Source organism: Cervus canadensis, chromosome 33 (genome assembly GCF_019320065.1).
Source record: "Cervus canadensis isolate Bull #8, Minnesota chromosome 33, ASM1932006v1, whole genome shotgun sequence".
Classification (NCBI taxonomy): Eukaryota; Metazoa; Chordata; class Mammalia; order Artiodactyla; family Cervidae; genus Cervus; species Cervus canadensis.
The window spans coordinates 15,780,200-15,802,653 of NC_057418.1; the positions used below are offsets into that span (position 1 = coordinate 15,780,200).

General features: G+C 40.1%; 1 protein-coding gene across 2 annotated transcripts in view; it reads left to right on the plus strand.

Annotated features, from left to right (window-relative positions):
* The window catches only part of AIG1 (androgen induced 1), a 256,927-nt gene that overhangs the window by 100,324 nt on the left and 134,149 nt on the right, over positions 1-22,454 (plus strand). For both annotated transcript variants that reach the window (XM_043457286.1, XM_043457285.1), the window contains exon 3: positions 6,005-6,106. In XM_043457286.1, coding sequence (XP_043313221.1) covers positions 6,005-6,106 — 102 coding nt within the window. The remainder of the gene's footprint in view (positions 1-6,004; positions 6,107-22,454) is intronic.

Below are 22,454 nucleotides of genomic sequence, written 5' to 3' on the forward strand. Positions count from 1 at the left end.
CGATATACTTTATGAATAAAGATGGAAAAAATAAAGATAGACAAAATAGCAGCAAGTCAAATCCAGTAATATATAAAAATGATCATACATAATGACCAGGAATTAAAGATTGATTTAACATTAAGAGTCAATTGCTATCATTCATCATATTAACAGAATAAAAGAGAAAAAAACATATGGTCACCTGAAAATATGCAGCAAAGTTATCTGAAAAAATTCATCACTCATTCATTACATGCATAAATTAGGAATAGAAGAGATTTTCCTCAACTTGATAAAAGACACTTAAGAAATACCTGCAGTTAATATCAAACTGAAATGTTGAAAAACTGAACACTTTCCCTAAGTAGAGAAGAAGGCAAAGATGCTCAGTCTTCATCACTTCTAGTCAACATTGTACAATAAGAAAAGAAAAAGAAGTAAAATGGCATACAAATTACAAAGAAAGAAGAAAAATCTGTCATTTGCAGATCATGTTCATATAAAAACTGAAAATAATTTATAACATAGTTACTCAAATTACTAAGTGAATTTTGAATAGACACAGGATACTATGTCAGTATACAAAAATCATCTGTGGTCTTAATATGCCACCAACAAAGAATGTAAAAAAGAAGTTTAAAGCTATCTACAATAGCAGAAAAAAACACGAAATGCTTCGTGATAGATTTAACAAAATATGTGCAAGAGCTGTACACCCAGAACTACAAGCAGTGAGAAATTAAAAATCTTAATAAGTGGAGACATAATTGTGCTCATAGGTTAGAAGACTCATTACGGTTAAGATGTCATCATTTCTCTTCATGTTGAATATATTTATTCAGTACAGTTCTAGTCAGAATTTGAGGACAGTGTTTTTGTATGAATTCACAAGCTGAGGTTCTGAAAAATTAAGTGAAAAAGCAAAGGACTTAAAATAGCCAAAACAATTTTGGAAAAGAAGAGTAAAAAGCAAATGGAAATCTAAGGAGTCTAACATGGCCCCAAAATTGTGCTCCCTTCTACACAGGCCCGTATGGTCCCCTCTCCTTTCGTGTGGGAGGGGCCTTGTGACTGTGATGGGATGTCACTGTCTTAATTAAGTTACCATATGTGGCAAAAGTAAAGAAGTTTCCACCTATGACTCCATCCAGGATTCTAATAGTTTTGCACCTCTGTGGTGATAGAAGCAAGATCCGATGCTATAAAGAGCAATATAGGAACCTGGAATGTTAGGTCCATGAATCAAGGCAAATTGGAAGTGGTCAAACAGGGGATGGCAAGAGTGAATGTCGACATTCTAGAAATCAGCGAACTAAAATGGACTGGAATGGGTTGAATTTAACTCAGATGACCATTATATCTACTACTGTGGGCAGGAATCCCTTAGAAGAAATGAAGTAGCCATCATAGTCAACAAAGAGTCCGAAATGCAGTACTTGAATGCAATCTCAAAAACGACAGAATGATCTCTGTTCGTTTCCAAAGCAAACCATTCAATATCACGGTAATCCAAGCCTATGCCCCAACCAGTAACGCTGAAGAAGCCGAAGTTGAACGGTTCTATGAAGACCTACAGACCTTTTAGAACTAACACCCAAAAAAGATGTCCTTTTCATTATAGGGGACTGAAATGCAAAAGTAGGAAGTCAAGAAACACCTGGAGTAACAGGCAAATTTGGCCTTGGAGTACGGAATGAAGCAGGGCAAAGGCTAATAGAGTTTTGCCAAGAGAATGCACTGGTCTTAGCAAACACCCTCTTCCAACAACACAAGAGAAGACTCTACACATGGACATCACCAGATGGCCAACACTGAAATCAGATTGATTATATTCTTTGCAGCCACAGATGGAGAAGCTCTATACAGTCAGCAAAAATAAGACTGGGAGCTGACTGTGGCTCAGATCATGAACTCCTTATTGCCAAATTCAGACTTAAACTGAAGAGAGTAGGGATAACCACTAGACCATTCAGATATGACCTAAATCAAATCCCTTATGACTATACAGTGGAAGTGAGAAATAGATTTAAGGGACTAGATCTGATAGACAGAGAGCGTGATAAACTATGGGCGGAGGTTCATGACATTGTACAGAAGACAGGGATCAAGACCATCCCCATGGAAATGAAATGCAAAAAGGCAAAATGGTTGTCTGAGGAGGCCTTACAGATAGCTGTGAAAAGAAGAGAAGTGAAAAGCAAAGGAGAAAAGGAAAGATATTCCCATTTGAATGCAGAGTTCCAAAGACTAGCCAGGAGAGATAAGAAAGCCTTCCTCAGCGATCAATGCAAAGAAATAGAGGAAAACAACAGAATGGGAAAGACTAGAGATCTCTTCAAGAAGATTAGAGATACCAAGGGAACATTTCATGCAAAAATGGGCTCAATAAAGGACAGAAATGGTATGGACCTAACAGAAGCAGAAGATATTAAGAAGAGGTAGCAAGAATACACAGAAGAACTGTACAAAAAAGATCTTCATGACCCAGATAATCACAGTGGTGTGATCACTAACCTAGAGCCAGACATCCTGGAATGTGAAGTCAAGGGAGTCTTAGAAAGCATCACTATGAACAAAGCTAGTGGATGTGATGGAATTCCAGTTGAGCTATTTCAAATCCTGAAAGATGATGCTGTGAAAGTGCTGCACTCAATATGCCAGCAAATTTGGAAAACTCAGCAGTGGCCACAGCACCGGAAAAGGTCCGTCTTCATTCCAATCCCTAAGAAAGGTAATCCCCAAAGAATGCTCTAACTACCACACAATTGCACTCATCTCACACGCTAGTAAAGTAATGCTAAAAATTCTCCACGCCAGGCTTCAGCAATACATGAACCGAGAACTTCCAGATGTTCAAGCTGGTTTTAGAAAAGGCAGAGGGACCAGAGATCAAATTGCCAACATCTGCTGGATCATCGAAAAAGTAAGAGAGTTCCAGAAAAACATCTATTTCTGCTTTATTGACTATGCCAAAGCCTTTGACTGTGTGGATCACAATAAACTGTGGAAAATTCTGAAAGAGATGGGAATACCAGACCACCTGACCTGCCTCTTGAGAAACCTGTATGCAGGTCAGGAAGCAACAGTTAGAACTGGACATGGAACAACAGACTGGTTCCAAATAGGAAAAGGAGTACGTCAAGGCTGTATATTGTCACCCTGCTTATTTAACTTATATGCAGAGTACATCATGAGAAATGCTGGGCTGGAGGAAGCACAAGCTGGAATCAAGATTGCTGGGAGAAATGTCAATAACCTCAGATATGCAGATGACACCAAACCTTATGGCAGAAAGTGAAGAGGAACTAAAAAGCCTCTTGATGAAAGTGAAAGAGGAGAGTGAAAAAGTTGGCTTAAAGCTCAACATTCAGAAAACTAAGATCATGGCATCTGGTCCCATCACCTCATGGCAAATAGATGGGGAGACAGTGGAAACAGTGTCAGACTTTATTTTTGGGGGCTCCAAAATCACTGCGGATGTGACTGCAGCCATGACATTAAAAGACGCTTACTCCTTGGAAGGAACGTTATAACCAACCTAGATAGCGTTTTAAAAAAGCAGAGACATTACTTTGCCAACAAAGGTCCGTCTGGTCAAGGCTATGGTTTTTCCAGGGACCATGTATGGATGTGAGAGTTGGACTGTGAAGAAAGCTGAGCGCCGAAAAGTTGATGCTTTTGAACTGTGGTGTTGGAGAAGACTGTTGATAGTCCCTTGGACTGCAAGGAGATCCAGCCAGTCCATCCTGAAGGAGATCAGTCCTGGGTGTCCATTGGAAGGACTGATGCTGAAGCTGAAACTCCAATACTGTGGCCACCTCATGCGAAGAGTTGATTCATTGGAAAAGACCCTGGTGCTGGGAGGGATTGGGGGCAGGAGGAGAAGGGGACGCCAAAGGATGAGATGGCTGGATGGCATCACCGATTCGATGGGCATGAGTTTGAGTAAACTCCAGGAGTTGGTGATGGACAGGGAGGCCTGGCGTGCTGCGATTCATGGGGTCGCAAAGAGTCGGACACGACTGAGGGAATGAACTGAACTGAACTGAACTGATTGATCGCCAGGCCAATTGTCAAACTTTGGTTCTCACCCTACAGAAACAAATACCTCTTAACCATCTCTCTGGTCAAGAGTATACACGTTTATTGCGCAGTATTCCCTCCAGGGTCAGACTCAAGAAGGAGACCCACACAGGCCCTGAGGCATACTCGTTCCTATTCAGGCAGGAAGTTCCAGGATCGTGGCTTCCCAGGATGTGGTTTAGCAAAGGAGGGGCATGCGGGCTCTGGGTAGACCAGCCATGTGGACCTGGGATTGCCTCACTCCATGGGGAGAGAAGAAGGTTCCAGGTGGCTGGAGCAGAGCCTTGCAAAGTAGGGCATCTCAAACTTTTATGTGCACAGGAGTGACCTCAGGATCTTATCAAAATCCAGGATCAGAACCTATCAGGCTGGGACCTGGCATTCTGCTAAAAAGCTCTCAGGCGGCGTGGGTGCTGCTGATCCAGGGACCACGCTTTGAGCAACAAAGCTATAAAGCATGGTGCCCACCCAGATCTGAGGACCGGGGACCCTGATATTCAGTACACATGAAGTTAGTGGTGGAGTGAACAAACCCAAATTGTGGATAATTCAAAAATTGTTTGTTGTACTTGGAAAGATCCTGATGATAATTAGCATTAAGCTAATAATGCATGTGGTGTTTTTTTTTTCTTTTTTCCTTTTGTGCATTTATCTACTGAATGAACACAGTTACCCCAAAAGCAAGATAAATAACTAGGGACCCTAATCTGGTATTAAACTACATGTGTCACCTACAATTACTATTGTAATTATCATTCAGGGTGTTTTATGAAAGAGTAAATGTTCATAACATCCTAGATTTTAAGGGTGAACTTTTTCAAGCTAAGATTATCCATGTGATAACTGACATACTTGGAAATAAACTTTGGAACCCTTCTGGTTTATAACCGTGAGCTATAAACACCGGGAGTTTTATAAAAAGTGGCAATAAAGTACATATTATTAATAAAATATCAGGGCATAGATGTCTTATGGAGAAATGAGAAAAAATTGTTCCTACTTAATATTCATGCTGCATTTTATCATTCTGTAGTATTTATTATTTTGAGACATAACTCTGAAGAGACTTTGAGACCTCCCTCTGAGATGGTTCATTCTCTTTTCTATGCTACATTTATAGACTATTTACAAAACCATTCACTTTAAAAAAAATTCTATGGTGAAAGTTAAGACCTCGGGCCATTTGTTTCTTTATTTTATCTGAGCTTCTTCTCGCACCATTAGTTTGAGGAAAGGTAAAATAATCAATTGAGTACACTTTTGATGATCAGGTTGCTGATGGGTCAAAATAAACCCCTGGAATCCAGATGAATTTATGAGCTATTCCAAGAGAATTAGGAATCTTCCTTTTCTCTCCATATACTGGGCTTCTCAGTGCCACTAAAGCCCCTGCTTTAAGCTATATAAATTAATACATTTGCTGGAAATGTGACTTTAGGACATTTTATAGCAGTGATTTCAATGCTGTTAGTGGTGAAACAGAAACTTGAGAATGTGAAGATTAATTTAAACCACATGATGGGTTCAAGGAAAATACACTACAGCTTCTTGAATGTGTTCTAACTCTGTACAGTGGGGAATGGGATCCAAGAAACCACCAATGAACTTTTAAACCCTCTTGAGGGGAATCAAACCAACACAATTAGCCCTGGAAGGGAGCTGTTCCAGATGACAGACAGACCATCTCTCTGTCTCGCTCGCAAACAGAGTCCTGTGCCTGAGAACACAGTTGGGAGATCAAGGACAGAGGAAGAACCCCAACAGTTACCACTAATGGGATGGAGTTAGAACGATCTTTCCAGTTATTAGCTGGCTTAGTGATTTATCTTTCATTGTAAATTAAAGTTTTGTTGGGTTCTTTGAACAGTAGAAAACCAACCAAGTGTATGCTGTGGACAGTTGGTGCCTTTGAAATAAAAGGATTTCTTTTCCCTTCCAGTTTGTTGTAGCGGTGTTCTGGATCATTTACGCCTATGACAGAGAGATGATTTACCCGAAATTGCTTGATAATTTTATCCCAGGGTGGCTGAATCACGGAATGGTAAGTGAACAAAAACAAATGATTTCTTTTTATTAAAAAAAAAAAAAATCTACTAAAGAGCTGTTTTCTAATTCACGCTGTCCATAAAATCTAGCTAAGTAGCTGTGAAATGGAAATTATAATGAGACTGTAGTTAGAGAAGAAAACTGAATGTAAATTTAAAAAATGTCTTCTCATGACATTGAGTCACTATTAAAACTGTAGAAACTGAATCCATAGTTTATGAGAGGTATCAGTTGTGTTAATTATAATACAGTTGGCTTATTCCAGGATGGATTTAATTTCCGTACCATTCAAAGGCTTGTCCTCTATTGGAGATGGAGGATTGATTCCCACTTGCACCACTATGGATACCCCATAGTCCATGGAATTGTCCACGCCAGAATACTGGAGTGGGTAGCCTTTCCCTTCTCCAGGGGATCTTCTCAACCCAGGGCTTGAACCCAGGTTGCCTGCATTGCAGGCGAATTCTTTACCAGCAGAGCCACAAGGGAAACCCAAGAATACTGGAGTGGGTAGCCTATCCCTTCTCCAGCGGATCTTCCCAACCCAGGAATCGAACCAGGGTCTCCCACACTGCAGGCAATTCTTTAGCAACTGAGCTACCAGGGAAGCCCATGCCTCCTCCACATCACATCAGTGAGATTGTGTTGCAAGTTGCTAATGTACTTGGAGAATTTTCCCCTGGAGGAGTGGCAGGCTGTTACTTTCCCGGGGAGGGCTGCTACAGACATTGGAGGTGTCTTGTCGGGGTCCATTCATCCCAGGTGTTTGCCTATGGCTGTGATGTCTTTTCCTTCTTCACAGTCTAATTGTTTTGAATGCGTTAGACTTTACCTTCACAAGTTTCAAATCAAATACTTGAAGCGGTTTGCACATCACTTGATAAAATTTGAGGATATATTTTCTGCAGAGAAATTTTGTGTTGTCTTCCCTATCCATCTCTGGAATTGAGTGCTGTTTCATTTATTAACTTAAGCTCACATTTCTTGGTTGCATCAATTTTTAGAATACGTCCCAGGGTGCTCCTAGTGAAAAGGGAAACCCATGGCAGAAATTATAGGGGAATGAAGAACTGGAAGTCATGTGTCTGAGGTTCAAAATAAGTGTTTCCCTTCTCCCCCCAGTTTTGGTATATTTTGAGAAAAGTGGTGTGTAGTAACAAACATTATTGTACTGAGGAGCGAGCGTTGATCAAACCTTTTGTAAGCCAACTCCTCAAAAGTAGCACATCTCAGAGAACTGGAATTTTCCTTGAGTCCAATTCGAGCCACATGGTAGAAGGATTAACATGGCACCTCAGGTCTAGTTACAAACAAATCAATCAGTTGGGGCTTTCTTGTCTATTAAGTGTAACCGTCTCCGGAGCCTGACATGGTTACTCTGCCTCTCTCTAATGTGTTGCTTTTTTTTAATGTGGAAATACTCTCAAAACTCCCAAGTCGTTGCCATCCTCTGCTGCAGTGCCCTTCCCATCCTTCGCTGGGAATCTCCTGCTCACGTTGCCAGCATGCATACTGTTTTCTTTATGGAGCCTTCACCTCCTCTCACAAGCCAAGTTCATTCTGCTATTAGCTGGGCTTGCCCGGCACTTTTATATCTCCATAGTACATATCTGTATCCCCCACAAAAATGTTATAGTTACTGCAAAACGGTAGCCTTCGAATCCTGAGTCTTTGCCCAGCAACTTGGCGTATAGGAGGACCAGTACATATTCATTAGATTGATGATTAATTCAGTACAGCCAGTCCCCACAATTCTTTGCCAGTAAATACTAATAGTTTCTATTTTTTGAGAAACTACTGTGTGCCAGGCTATATAATTTAATTTTTACAGTGGTTCTATGAATAAGAAATTATCCCTTTTATAGATGAAGAAACTGAAGCTTAGAAAGTTCCCAACACCAGAAGGGCTTTAGAAGTATAATAGAGTCCTGGGCAGTTTGGCCTGTTGTCTATATCCCTAAACTATACAGTGTTACCTTCTAGCCAGAGAATAAATCACAATCTGCAGATCCTGGTGCTACTTAATGTTTCGAGTTTGTTAAATATGTATGCAGTTATTAGAACTTCAGCTGGATGCTCCTAATTTTCCCTTGACTTACCTTAACAGGTTAAAATTCTGACTCTTGGAGGAAACACTACTTAGAAATACAAGGACGATTTGACTGACACAAATATTTAGGAAAGGGAAAAGATAAATTAATGACCATGTCAAGTCCTTTCAGATAATATGAGCTCAGTAGATTTCTTCTCAATGAATTTTGTCTCAGAAAAGCCATGACCATTTCTTGTTTTTTTTCTTGTTCCAATTCGTGGTTCGAGAATTGCTAACAAAGAAGTTATATTTGGTGGCCAAGGAGTATTTTGTAATATTAAACAATTTATATTGCTCTGAATATGTATAGATGAAACTTTAAATACAACATACATAAAACATGATGCTGATTCTTTGGCTTGGAAGTTAAAATATGAACATTAAATACTGGAATCATGAATAATTTAATTCATGTATAATACAGTTTATGAAACATCAAAAAATTAAGTCAGCATTTTCGGCTTTGTTTAAATTATATTTAATTAATTATAGTTTGTATTTGCCTTTAATTTTAATAACTACTTTTGAATATCTAATTATAAAAATATGAAAATAATTCATTACAATTTTTACATTTATTTAGTGCTCATATTTTGATGAAAACATTCAAATTGTATACACTTTAGTTACAGTTATATTCTATTTTTAATTGATGGTTTTGTTAATACTATCAGTAGAGCTCAACTTTTGTGAGAATTTCCATTATAAAAAGAAGGGCATGGCAACCCCCTCCAGTGTTCTTGCCTGGAGAATCCTATGGACAGAAGATGGCGGGCTACAGTCCATGGGGTCACAGAGGGCTGGACATGACAGAAGTGACTTAGCACACATGCAGAAATTTGCTGAAATAAAAGCAAGAAAACAAAATTTGGGATATTTGCACTATATTGAATATTTATATTTATAATTATTAAATTTTAGTACGAAACCATATTTTTCAATTTTGTTTTACAAAAAATATACCTAATCATGTTGGAGGATAGAATGTATTTTGTTTAATACTTTCTAAGTTTAATTTGTAACTTTCACATATTTCTGCAAATGGCTCACAGCCCTCTAGGCCTGTTTGCTATTATTGCCTGCTTGGGTTGTTATAACTGTAAGAATTCCAAGAGAAAATGTACTGTGTTCTTACAGACAGAATCACACTCATTGTTTGAAGGATCTCAATGTCATTTCTAGGGATCCAGAGTGCTGTACTACAGAACTGAGATGCAGTGTATAAGTCTATCATGGCATCATTTCAGGAGAATCAAGTCAGTCTTGAATTTGCAGCATTCAAATAGGCATAAGAGAATACTCACAGGGTCTGAAATTCACAGGGGTTTCAATTTTGATTTTCACTGAAGTTGCCAGAAGTTAGACATGATTAGAACTAAAGGAAAATATCCTCTCTCTTTCTTTCCATTGTCTTTCTGTTTGCTCTCGGCAATCCTAGAATTTATTTGCAGAAGAGAAGAGGAAATGGCTGACTGGAAGGGTAATATACCCTTGCTGTGCAAACACTAGGTTATCTCCAGGCCCATTTAAATAGTAGTATATGCACACACACATGCACACCACACAAAGAATTTTAATTTATTACAACTGAAAATACAAACATATAAAGTATGGCACTTTTAAATAGAGTCATCTCAATATCCAAAATCAAAAAATGTTTCTGTCCTTGCAACCCTATTTACCTTTGAATTCCCAGCAATTCAAACAGCACACAGTGCCTATTAGACCTTCACTTAGTGTCAATAATAAAAAAGATGTTTGTCTATTTGCTTTTGAAACTTAGAAGAATGTCAAGTTTACATTTATTTCTTTCTATCACCTTTTATTCTCAGTCCACTGATAATCAGACAAAGAGAAAACAGAAGTGATATCAGCAAATGAATCAGAGTTTCCAAAATATAATGAGAGTGGTCACAGACAGTTGTGGTAGGCTCTTCATGGCTGCCACATATGGAGGCTGGTCTTTGGTTTAATTCCATCTAGCTAGCATTTATTTGAAAACTTTCCACATGCAAAGCACCCTGGTAGGCACTGTGTAGTTACTGGATGAGAAAAACACATGTAATTTTAAAGAATGGGAGAGCCATGTTTGAAGTGGATGGAGGTATTTATTAATAAGTAAGAAAACCATTTCTCAGACCAACAGAGCATCCCCAATAGGTTGTGTTCACTCACACTAGGAGAAGCACTGTTGTTATTCTGGCTTATTTCTTGGTTGCAAAAGTAGAACCGTGAACCTTTCTCTCTTGCTGAGTATAATTTTAAAGCATTGTCAATGGAGCAAATATACATTAAAAGCAATAAATAAATATATAAACTCTAGAAAGATTGTAGACTCTCAGTGATGCTATAATAGGAAAAAGCAACAATAAGACAGTCTCCTAGCTTATGGAAGACCTAATTAATGTTTATAAAGTGCTTTGAGAATGTCAAGCACTGCAAAAGTTTGGGATATTATTGTTATCCCGCAGATCTTTAAGCAGACATGACCTCGAAGCTCTTATCATCACAGCAGGAGTTATTCATTCCCTATATAATTTATCAGGAGACAGAATCATGCTTGATTTGTCAGTCGTCCTTGTTATATGTAACTGATCCTCAAGAGAACCTTAATTTAGGCAAATGTTTATTCTGTTCAATATTATTTTGACATTTAGTAATTACTAAAGTTCTTGTACATCTGTCTTTCCCAGAAGAGAAAGCATTAAATACTGCTTGGATGATCATTGGTTTTGTAGAAACTCAGATTTGATGTTCTTCTTTTGGTAAATAATAAAGCTTATGGAAATTCTCCATTTCTAGGATACAAAGATTATGCATTTCATTGCCCATAGAGTCTGCCACCCTGACATTGTATAGTTCATAAAATAAGTTGTTGATTGAAAGAATACCTTCTTTTTCATATGAAAAAACTGACCTTTCTCAATTTTCCCAATATGCTCTAAAGTAACTAGAAGATATCTGGAAATTTTCAAAAATAACAGTGGGACCTGAAGCAGAGGTTAGAAATTTCTTGGGAACCTCTTTCTACAGCTCCCAGTGGGCCTCCCAAAGAAAACAATGAAGACCCCAAAGAGCAAGGAGAGGCACAGAATTACTAAATTCTGTTTTTGTGTGTAAGCTTTTTTCATAACCAATTTTACTGACTTAAGCTTTTTCCACTGTGAATTTCATTTGTGATCATTAGTTCTGCCAGGCCATTGGACTTGGGGGTGTCAGATGTTGTCAGTCTAAACTTTGGCTTGAAGATTTGATTATTCCATCTCTTTCAATCAGTAATGGATTTTAAGATATTTAATTTTAGCTTTTGTCATTATTTTTATTATATATCATTTCAATCAGAAATATTGTAAATTGAGAATAATGTCTTCTTTTAAATGATATTTGAGACCATTAAACAAGTTTGTGAGTTAGAGAGACAGAGGTTTTTCTGGTTCCATGCATGAGGAACTTGGGATTTGCAACTCCATCATAACAAGTAAAAAGCTGAACAGATTGAGAAATCATCAGCTCCTCTTGGATCCATGTGAGAGTGGAGAGCATAGAGCCAGCTGCTGCCCCGAGGTTAGAGAGACCACCATTGGATGCGGAGAATAACAGATAAACTGGAGCAGAGTTCCTGAGCGGAGACCACCATGGGGACCGGTACCATGGGAGGAAAACCTGAGCTCTAGCTGGTGGATTGCTGGGGGCTCAGTGAGGATAACCTCAGAGTGGAAAAATCCAGGGTGGCCTGGGCACAGAGAGGTTCCCACAATATTGTGAGATTTACCGGCAGGAGCTCAACCAGATTCCCACGGTAAATTTCAGAGAATCATCCCTTCATGCTTCCAGCAGAGGGAAAAGAAAAGGAACTATTGTGAGTTACACCGGAACACTCAGCTCTTGACAAGGCCTGACCTCCAGGGAAACCAGTTAGCCAGAGACTAACCTGCTGGGGTATCGTCAGAACCTAACTGACCTGGGAGGAGGGCCATAACCAACTCCAGCTGGCTGCAGCCTTCCTGTCCTGCCTATGGGAAGGAGGGGAGAAGCCTGAGAAACGCTTGGGAAGTTCATGATCCAGAAGCACAGTCTCTCTGACAGATTGAAGTGTTCTATAGTCCTAATCATAGGGCTATAGAACATTTCTCCTCCCCTGACACCTCACCACCATATTACTAAAGGCCTTTTATAAAGCAGTTCCTTTTATTCAGTACATCATGTTCACCTATCAAGAAAAAAAAAAAAAGATTGCAAGGCATACCAAAAGACAACAAGCACAATTAGAAGAGACAAAGCAAGGGTCAGAGCCAGACATGGCAAGGAAATTGAGATTATCAGGCTGGGAATTTAGAACAACTATGATGGGACTTCCCCAGTGATCCAGTGGACTCCACACTCCCAAGGCAGGGGGCCCAGGTTCAATCTCTGGTCAGGGAACTACATCCCACATGCCGTAACTATGGGTTCACATGCCTAGCTGAAGATCCCATATGCTGCAATGAAGCTTGAAGATTCCATATGCCACACCTAAGAGTTTGCATGCCCAACTAAAGATCCCATATGCTTCAGTGAAGCTTGGAGATCCCAGGTGCCACAGCTAAAGCCTAGCACAGCTGAATGAATATTTTAAAATAAATAAATAAGCAACTATGATTAATATGCTAAGGATTCTAATGGATAAAGTAGGCATCATGCAAGAACAGATGGGCAGTGTAAACCAAGAGATGAAAATCCTCAGAAAGAGCCAAGAAGAAGTGCTAGCAATAAAAACACTGTAACAGAAATGAAGAATGCTTTTGATGGGCTTATTAGTAGACTAGACACAGCTGAGGAAAGAACCTGTGACCTAGAAGACGTAGCAATAGAATCCCCAGAAACCAAAAAGTCAAGAGAACAAAGACTGAAAAACAGATGTCCAGGGACTGTGGGATAATGACTAACGGTATAACAGATGCATGGTGGGATTACCAAAAGGAGAAGAAAGAGAAAGAAACAGAAGAAATATGATGGAGAAGTTCCCTCAAATTAAATTCAGACCTTAAACCACAAATCCAGGAAGCCCAGAGAACACTAAGCAGGATAAATGCCAAGAAAACTATGCCTAGGAGTATCATTGTTAAACTACAGAAAATCAAAGATAAAGAAAAAAAAAATCCTGAAAGAAGCAAGAAAGAAGTGGAAAGGAGGAGACAGAGGCTAGGATGAGGAAGGGGCAGAATAGGGAGAAGAGAAAAGAAAGGAGGGGGCATCGTGACTGAGAAATGGCTGCAGAAAAGGGGGCCATGGAGAAAGGAGATGAGAAAGAGGAAGACAGGAAGGGGGGTTAAAAATACCCTCAGGTAAAGAAGGCACGGTGGCAAGGCCAAATCACATGGTTTTTTATACCATGTCTCCTTCATAGCTTCTGAATTTCAGGATTAATTGTTCTCTCTGCAGTACTTGGCATAGCCCTTGGCGTAGTATCAGTTCAGTTCACTTCAGTCGCTCAGTCATGTCCGACTCTTTGCGACCCCATGAATCGCAGCACGCCAGGCCTCCCTGTCCATCACCAACTCCCGGAGTTTTCTCAAACCCATGTCCATCGAGTCGGTGATGCCATCCAATCATCTCATCCTCTGTCGTCCCCTTCTTCTCCTGCCCCCAATCCGTCCCAGCATCAGGGCTCTTTTCAATGAGTCAACTCTTTGCATGAGGTGGCCAAAGTACTGGAGTTTCAGCTTCAGCATCAGTCCTTCCAATGAACACCCAGGACTGATCTCCTTTAAGATGGACTGGTTGGATCTCCTTGCAGTCCAAGGGACTCTCAAGAGTCTTCTCCAACACCATGGCATAATATAGGTACTCAACAATCATCTGATGAATCAACAGATGTTGGTAGTTTGAGCTGGCCTCTGTTCTGTTCCTTGAACACACCAGACACCCTTCTTGTCTTAGAATGCTCTCCCTTGGAGATCTGCTTGACTCACTTCTTTGCCTCCCTCAAATCTTTGCCCAGTCTCACTTTCTCAGTAAGGCTTACTCTGAGCAGCCTATTAGGCATTGCAATTGCCCCCAACCCCCCGGAACCTCCTAACCTTGCTGTTTATTCCCTTCATGGCATTAAATGTTTTTGACATATTATATGGTTTTGTTATTTGTTGTATTTATGGCTTATTGTCTGTCTCCCTCTGCTAGAATGTAATTTCCATAAAGGCAGGGATCTTTGTTTCAGGGACTGGTTTATCCCAGGCCCCTAGAACAGTGCCTGATTTGTTGCATAAATGAATCAACTTTATCAATATTCTATGTCCATGCTTTCTCTTGTTCTCTTTTATCCCACTCTTTTTCTTTTCCCTTCCTTAATTGTTGACAGCGTGTGATTCCAAACCATTTACTTTATTCCTAACTTATATTTCACTTCACTTTTCAAATTCATTTTCACTGCAGCCAGATCTTATGTGCATGGCCTGCTCTCCCCCCAAGGGTCTTGTTGGTTGTACATATATTGTTCCTCCTGCCTGAAAAAGGAGAATTGATGTCTGAAGAACATATCATGGGTCTTTGGAATATTTAAGAGCTATAAGCCAGGTAAATAATAGCTTGGATCAAATGTATTGAAAAGCTCTTCCATATATTGACTTTTTTATCTGGGTGCTGGTTATTTTTTCTCTAGGGTAATAGTCAGATAATGCTTTTTAAAGCAACTTCCTGCCATCACAAATTCCTTTGTAGAACTGATTTTCCATGCAAGGGTAGAATGCAAGGCTAATATTACTTGGCTTATACCCTACTCTTTTCCTTGCTACTTTTAATAGATGAGCAGGCCCAGCAGTAGTGCGAGTTCATCAAAAGGTCTATAAATTATATTCAGATATTTTGGGGTCAGCAAAACCCAACGTGTGGTTTACTCAAGTGTTTTTACCCCTAATCCCTGAATCCATAGATATTTCAAAGTAAACTTCATTCATGTGTTTCCCATTCATTTGCCCTTAGCGCTTCATTGTTGGGGGAGGGGTGGAGACAGGCAGAAAGGTATTGTCCTAGGAACTGGCTTCCTTCTTCACTACCACAGACAGATCATTCATTAGCCACAGACCTAACTCCTTGGCAGAAGTCCATCCCTATATCCTTTCCAGTTCCCTTTTAATTGAAGCTCCAACCTCAGCAAGCATCAGTGATGGCTGCCAAAGAAAGTGAAGTGGAAAAAAGCTGCATTTTCTATCACAGAGGCACAGAATTCCAGAATCTTAGACTTGGGAAAGTGACTGTAAAGATCATCTGGTCCATACTGCATGTGATATTTAAATCACTTGAACAATAACCTGGCAGATTCAGCCTCTGCTTGAGCATCTCTGGTGATGAAACTTCAACAATGGACCAAGACCCTGGGGTCTTCAGCTTAGGAAAAACTCTCATAAGGTACTCAGTTCTTTTCAAGTACCAGTCTGCCCAGTCCCTTCATCCATTATTGAAGATTGAAACACCAGTCCTGTCTGTTCTCCTCATGTTCTCTTTCATGAGGATCTCACTGTCCCCATGACTTCAGTCTGTGCCCTACATGGATTGTTCCCAAGTCTGTACTTCCTGGTCCAACTTCTCACTGGGAATGACACTCTGCATTTGACATGAGGACCTTGAGAAAAACGTATTAATATATTATGTTAAACCAATAAATATGTTGAAACAACCTCATGTAACCCTTCCTTTAAATCTTGTAAGGCATCTTGCATTGCCTTCTCAACAATGGCAAGATGCATCTAAAATTCCTCTTTCTACCACACCCACCACACGAGGTTGGCAAGCCGGGTCATCCGTACCTCCAAAGCAGCTGCTGAGTCTGCTCTAGCCTCCTCGCCTCCGCCATCCTTCCTTTAGTTCAAGGCATCATCATCTAATCAGCTGAACTGAGGCATCGAGCTCAATTCATCTCTCTGCCTCCCCACTGTCTCCTCCCCACACCTCTCTCCATATTGTTAATTTTCTAGAAGAACTGAGCTTCTGCAGCCCCTTTATACATTTCCTTCTCAGACATCACCTATGAGTGAAGTGGTCCAGAGGCTGCTTGGCATCTGTGTGGGTCTTCTGACTGTACTTGTAACACTTGTCCCTACACCTGTGGTTTCTCTCATCACATTGTGTGATTACTGTTCACTTACTTGTTTACTCCTCCAATGAGCTATGAGGCCAAAAAGGACAGCAGCTTTTTTATTTCATCCTTTCCTCCAAAATCTAGCATAGGCGCTGAGGTGAAGGGCACACTCAGTAACTAATGTTTATTGAGGTACACAAGCCCTTTATCATGCTGTCTTCCCTGACCAGGCTGCCGCTTGTCCACATTTGTTTTGACAGTTTTATACAAGTTGGTAAGTGCTTGCGTGTGAGTCCTTGTTTAGTAGTGTTGCCCATGCTTCCATTAACTTTTTCGGCAGTTTCACTGCTGCTGTTGTTGTTTAGTCCCTAAGTTGTGTCCCACCATTTTGCAGCCCCATGGATTGTAACCCGCCAGGCTCCTCTGTCCATGGGATTTCCCAGGCAGGTACTGGAGTAGGTTGCCATTTCCTCCTCCAGGGGATCTTCCCGACCCAGGGATCAAACCTGCATTGGCAGGTGGCTTCTTTTCCGCTGAGCTACCAGAGAAGCCCAGTTTCACTGTATACTCTACACTAAAACTTCCACATCATTCTTACCTGACTTCTATGTGATTAAGCTAAGATTTAAAGTTATTATTGTTAAATGCAGTGTGACTATAGGATAGGGGAGGCTACAGGGCTAAGAACTTGAGGATCATTGAATGGACGTAGTGGGAGTTAATAAAATGATGGAATCTTCGTTCTGAGTTGCAGTGCCTAAGTTTGTGCCATTGTATTGAAGCTGCCTTGGAGACAACACTCTGAGTACAGTCAGTAACAAAGCGATTGATTTTTCAGAGCAGTAAATTGTAACCACATTGTAACTGTGCTTGGAGAGAATGGTTGATTCCCAAGGTCAAGACAGGTATTTAAATGAAACTGCCATACCTGTGGCAGAACGAAAGAGCAGGCTGCAGTAACTGTTACTGAAATTGATGTCCACTTGTCCAAGCTCACCCTGCTGGTGAGTGGACTGGCTGAGGGTAGAATGCTGAGCTGCCTGACCCCATGGCACTTCCTGGCCCCAGAGCCTCTCCCCATGGAGCGTCAACATCAAGTTAAAGAGATGCCTTTCAACATGCATTGTCATTATAGCTCACAAACATCAAGACACTGGTAAACACATCTAGCATTTTAAATTATTTTCCTTTTTATCTGAGCAAGAGTGTTTTTTTCCCCCATTGTTCTGCCATATCCATATTCAGAGAAGAAGCTTGTAATCAATGATCCAATTAAGATATGTTTTAACCCAAGTGTAAAGATTAGCCCTGGTTGGTGGAAACGTTTCCTTTTAATGCAAACTTTTTCATCCTTATCAAATACATTAATTCATGTGACCTGGTAATAGATCTAATTATCTTGTATGTCCAAGTGCTGCTGTTCACATTGGCACTATCTGTATATGCGGGGTGAAAAGATTGATAAACATGCCTTTTATCAATCTTTTTATCAATCCCTTTTATCAGCACTCCTTTTATCAATTCCTTTTATCAACATTCCTTTTACCAATGCTTCTATCAATTCCTTTTATCAACTCTCCTTTTATCAACTCTGAATATTCATTGGAAGGACTGATGCTGAAGCTTTTGCCACCTGATGTGAGATGGCTGGATGGCATCACCAACTCAAAATGTCCGTTGAAATGTCAGTATTGAGTTGGTGATGCCATCCAACCATCTCATCCTCTGTCATCCCCTTCTCCTCCTGCCCTCAGTCTTTCCCAAAGTCAGGGTCTTTTCCAATGAGTTGGCTCTTCGCATCAGGTGGCCAAAGGATTGGAGCTTCAGCCTCAGCATCAGTCCTTCCAGTGAATATTCAGAGTTGATTTCCTTTAGGATGGACTGGTTTGATCTTCTTGCAGTAAAAGGGACTCTCAAGAGTCTTCTCCAACACCACAGTTCGAAGGCATCAGTTCAGCACTCAGCCTTCTCTATGGTCTGACTCTCACATCCATACACAACTCCTGGAAAAACCATAGCTTTGACTCTGCAGAAGTGTCACTGCAGTGTACTGTACATAATGTAAGAGGCTAGTCAGAATAGAATTCTCTGCTCAGCAGTCTTTCTGTATTTCTCTGCTGAGTTCCACTAGTAGGGAATGTTTAACTTATTGTGGGAATTCATAAGATGGTACCCATGGAGGTAAAGAGCCCCAGTGCCTACCACACAGCAGGCCAAACAAATGCAAGTCCTCTAAAACAGGATGGAGGATAAAGGAGATGTGGTACACATACGTGATGGAATATTACTCAGCCATGAAGAGGAACAAAATTTGGTCATTTGTAGTGATGTGAATGAACCTAGAGCATATCATACAGAGTGAAATAAGTTGGAAAGCTATTCTTTATTAATGCATATATATGGAATCTAGAAAAAATGGTACTGATGAACCTATTTTCAGGGCCGGAAAAGAGATGCAGAAGTAGGGAGCAGACTTGTGGACGTAGTGGGGGAAGGAGAGGGTGGGACAGATTGAGAGAGATACATTACCACATGTGAAATAGATGGCTGGCAGGAAGTTCTGCATGACACAGGGAACTCAGCTTGGTGCTCTGTGATGACCTTGAGGGGAAGGATGGGGGGAGTGTAGAGTGAGTAGCCATTCCCTCCTCCAGGGTATCTTCCTGACACAGGGCTGGAACCTGGGTCTCCTGCACTGCAGGCAGATTCTTGATGGATGAGCCACAAGGGAAGTCCGGTGAAATGGGAGGAAGGCTCAAAAGGGAGGGGACATATGTATACGTGTAGCTGCTTCACCTTTACAGCAGAAGCTAATGTCCCATTGTAAAGCAATTATGCTCCAATTAAAAAATAAAAATAGGATGGGATAAGATAAAATATTAAAATGAAAATATTCTTTAGCTAATGATCTTAATTCATTATCAAATGCTAAGTAACAAGTTAGTGTCAAGCTTTATCTAAAGCTTCCAGGGAAAGTGCCTGGGTGGAAATCTTGTATTTATAGCAACACAGAATTTGTATATACTCCTAACCTAAAAAGTTAATGATATGTCTTAATAGCTCCTACAAAATATAAAATATTTATCTTTGGACATAGGCTTCAGGTCTTCTTTCTTTATTTTAAAGCATGTGCCCTCTGTTGCACTTCTTGAAAAGAACTTTGCTGAAACTCAGAATGTGACTGCTAATATTCACACATATGGCAAATATGAACTCATCAGACCACAGCTATTTTGCTGCATTCCACGGTGTCTCATTTATTTGTTTAATTTGCAGCTATAGCAACTAGATTCCACCACTTCAGGCTCTCACACAGACCTCCAGTCTGATCAGCTTGGTCAAAGTTTGGCACTCAACACTGTACTCAATTGAAGACATATGCACAGACTCACTTACCACATTTTTTAACCCGGTTTTCACACTGGGTAATGTGTAATCTTTGCATAAAAATATGAAAAGCCACCGTCTGCACAGATAGTAGGCAATTAAAAGATGCTGCGACCTTCTTTTCTGTAACATTTCAAATCTTAAAGTTTTCTTGGCATGCACTTCCGAAGCCCGTCTGACTGGGAAGCAGGCTGCCTCTCCACAGAAGGCTCACTCCAGCAATGACTAATGGATTGACCTGGTGCCACGCGAGTGTAGCTCCACGCATGCTGCTCTGCACAAGACAAACATTTGGAAATGACCTTGAAACGAAGTTTTGCCAAGTTAGTGAAATATGGGCCTTCAAGGAGTGCCATTTCACCAGCCATTTCCAGAAGGGTCTTCACTGCATTGTCAAAACCTGGCCCTTTCACTTGGTATTGGTTTATCCTGAGTGTTTAAGGAATAATACTCCCTCTTGATTTTATTAGTTGCAGTTTGTAACAGGTTGGAAAAATTAGGTAATGCTGAGAATCAGCTTCCCACTGTTGTTTTTCTTAGGTGTTTTTTTTTTTCTTTCAAACACTTGCTGAAGGAAAGGAGATGCTCAAAAGGTCCAATTGTAAGTAGGGAGATGGGAGCTTAAAATGGAGGATAACCTACAAACAAGGGTGAAGATGCAGGTGGTGGATAGAGAAAAGACAGTAGGAAGAAGTAACTGTGTGCTTGAAAACTGCGCAGTCGATAGGATTTCATTTCATTGCATTTAGACTCCAGACAGGGAACATTTCTCTGATCTCAGTGCACATCCGTATAGTCATCTGTTGTAGTTGTTTGAAAATGTCCCTGATGCTGACATCAGTTGTTACTATATGGTTTCTGTTTTACTGAATGATCTGTTTATCTTAGTGCCCAGTGTCTCTAGATGGCGCTTCTCATGCTGGTGCAGTTGGCTGACATTTCAGATCTGGAAAATGAAGCTGTGCTTTCGCCTTATTTGGAAGTCAGTGATCAAGCAGCTGTGTGGGTACAACTTGGAAAGGTCCCCTTCAGCTTCTCCTCTTGTGACCTCACTTCAGCGGGGGACAGTTGTGACGGTCGAAAGGCAGGGCAGTCAAGATGGGCTGTTGGAAGGGCATTGGGGAACAAGTCATTTCTCTTAATGCATTGTTAATTAATTCTCTTAATTCTTCATGACTTCTCTGAAGTCAGCTCTCAGACTTTCATGCAAAATCAGATTCTACACTTCTATAAAAAAAAAAAGAAAAAAGAAGAAAAGACTATCAATTCAACTCCTTTAGAATGCTCGGAGGAGATGGTAAAAAACCTCTGGCCAGTCTCATTTTTAAAATGCTGCTAATCCTAAGTAATCCTGGGAAACATACATCTATAAGATCAGGGCAACATACTGTCAACAGCAACTTCCCAGAACATTCCTTCTTACTTCATCTGGGATTTTTCAATAAGTAATTTGATATTTCTGCAAGTGTAAACTGGAATCACTAAAATGAAGGCATTTTTTCCTTATAAGCTCAAACCTTCCAGACTCATCATTTTGTTGAGTTACATAAGTAAGCCATGCAACTGAGCTAAAAGGAAATTATAGAATATAACAGTTGCAACATATCTTATACAGCAGCTAATGTTAAAACCAGAAATATATTTGCAAAACAGTTTTTGCATTTCAGTTTATATTGAAATCAATGTTTGGTGATTTTTCATTAGATTTTGCTTAGTGTCATATGCTAAATTATTTGCTTGTGAATTTTTTTTTCTCCCCAGTTGCCTGTATTTGGAAAGTTTGCTTGAAAAGTTCTGGCATAGGAAACTTAGAAAGATTCCATTATCTTATCCTTTTTCTTTATCTGTCTGTGTTTAGAACAGTTTGCTTTAAATTGCAACTACTACACTTTTTTTTTCACTTTTAAAAGTTTTTAAATAAAGAATATCATTTTCCAAATAGCCCTCACCCCTATGCTGTCTCATATTAACATGACTGATTTTTAATGTGGAGGAATGATAAAAGGAAAGGGAAGTGCAGCAGGGAACATCAAATGTAAGGAACACTGTGACTTCTGGCATTCCGCATCATAGATCGCAGACCATAGGGACAGAGAGCCAGAATTAAAAAGAGAAGGTCAAGGCCAAAGAGCTTTTGACCCCTAAGAAATCTTGTGTCCTTGTTGTCTTGCTGAATTCAGCACGCAGCTCTGCTGTTCTCCCCCTGATGATATTTTTCATTTATCTTTTCAGTAAACATTTTAGATCTGAGGAAGTAGGAGCTTATCATTATTCAATATAGTCAGATAATACCTTCACCTTTAAGCTATATTCACAATCTCACCATCCTATTTTTTAGCATCAAATGAGATTATTTATGTGTATGTGAATAGAATATAATGCGTTTTCTTATGAAAAATTTATTGATTTATTCTGCATTCTCTCATAGCTCCCTTCAGTTGAACAGGGGCCTTTGCTCCAAAGGTAGGGATTTTCATAACCTTTATTCTAACATGATGGCGCTTTGTCCTCTGTGTTCATTGCACAAAGAAAAAAAACGAGCACTTAGTGCTCATTGCAAAATCTCTCTCAAATATTTTTGGTGTACCTTCATGTATATTTATACTAGGATACACAGTTGAAAGAACTATGATCCTGTGTTGGTCAGGGTTCTTCAGAGACACAGAATCAATAGGATGTGTGTATGTAATAAAGAGGATTTCTCTGTAGCTCAGTGGTGAAGAATTCACCTGCAATGCAGCAGGAGACGGAGGTTCAATCCCTGGGTTGGGAAGAGCCCCTGGAGAAGGAAATGGCAACCCATTCCAGTAC